We start from the raw sequence: 875 nt of genomic DNA, 5'->3' as shown, positions 1-875 counted from the left end.
GCGCTTGCGGCTGCCGCCGTTGAACATGGCCTTGACGTCCTCCCAGGCGAAGACCAGCTCGTCCTGGGGGCTCTTGTCCGTGAGCTTGAGGTGGCGGCGCCACGAGTTGAAGTTGGCGGCGTCGGGCTGCGTGTACTTGGCGTCGGGCGTGCGGTGCGAGTGGAAGATGAACTTGTTGGGCGAGAAGTACATGCTGCAGTAGCCGCACTTGATGCACTTGGCGCGCGAGCTGTTGTAGCGCGCCGGGATGAAGCTGCCGCGGCAGCCCCAGGCGCACTCGTGCGACACGTCGAACGCGAAGTTGTCGGGCAGCTTGGGCGGCCGGTTCTCGCCCAGGAACGACTTGCACAGGCGCTCGGCCTCGCGCTTGGTGATCATGCCGCAGCGGCGCGACGAGATGGGCATGGCGCCCGCGCGCCGCAGGATCTCCAGCTGCACCGGCGTGCACTGCACGCACGTGATGCCCAGCGCCACACGCCGGTTGTGGATCTCGTTGTAGCTGAAGTTCTTAAGCAGCGTGTTGGAGATCTGCGCCAGGCACAGGCGCTCCTGGCCGTCGATGACCAGCGACACGATGGGGACGCCGTAGAGCACCACCTGGCCCACCTGGTTGGGCTTGAGGCCGGCGTGGCCGGGCCGCGGCTGGCTCAGCGCGTCGGGCTGGAAGGCGCCGGCCGGCGACGCCAGCAGGATGTCGGCTGGCCCCGGCAGCGGGCTGGACGCCATCTCCCCCGCGGCGGATGCCGGGCGCAGCCCTCGGGGTCGGCCGTGGAGACTGGAAGAGAGAGAAGAGGGCGCTGACTCGAGCCTTTCCCGGCCGCCGCGGAGGCAGGGAGAGCGGGGGGCGGGGAGGGGGGCGTCTCGCTAGCTGGAGA

At 69.5% G+C, this 875-nt stretch overlaps 1 protein-coding gene across 1 annotated transcript in view; it reads right to left on the bottom strand.

The window, feature by feature from the left end:
* SKOR2 (SKI family transcriptional corepressor 2) overlaps positions 1-726 on the bottom strand; it is a 6,433-nt gene extending 5,707 nt beyond the window's left edge. The window contains exon 1 of the mRNA XM_021708384.1: positions 9-726. Within this exon, the coding sequence (XP_021564059.1) occupies positions 9-726 (718 nt within the window). The remainder of the gene's footprint in view (positions 1-8) is intronic.
* Positions 727-875: the final 149 nt, after the last annotated feature.

Source organism: Carlito syrichta, unplaced genomic scaffold, assembly GCF_000164805.1.
Source record: "Carlito syrichta isolate Samal-C Ts95f unplaced genomic scaffold, Tarsius_syrichta-2.0.1 Scaffold135982, whole genome shotgun sequence".
Classification (NCBI taxonomy): Eukaryota; Metazoa; Chordata; class Mammalia; order Primates; family Tarsiidae; genus Carlito; species Carlito syrichta.
The sequence above is the reverse complement of the archived record's forward strand: the minus strand, read 5'-3'. Positions and strand labels throughout refer to the sequence as shown.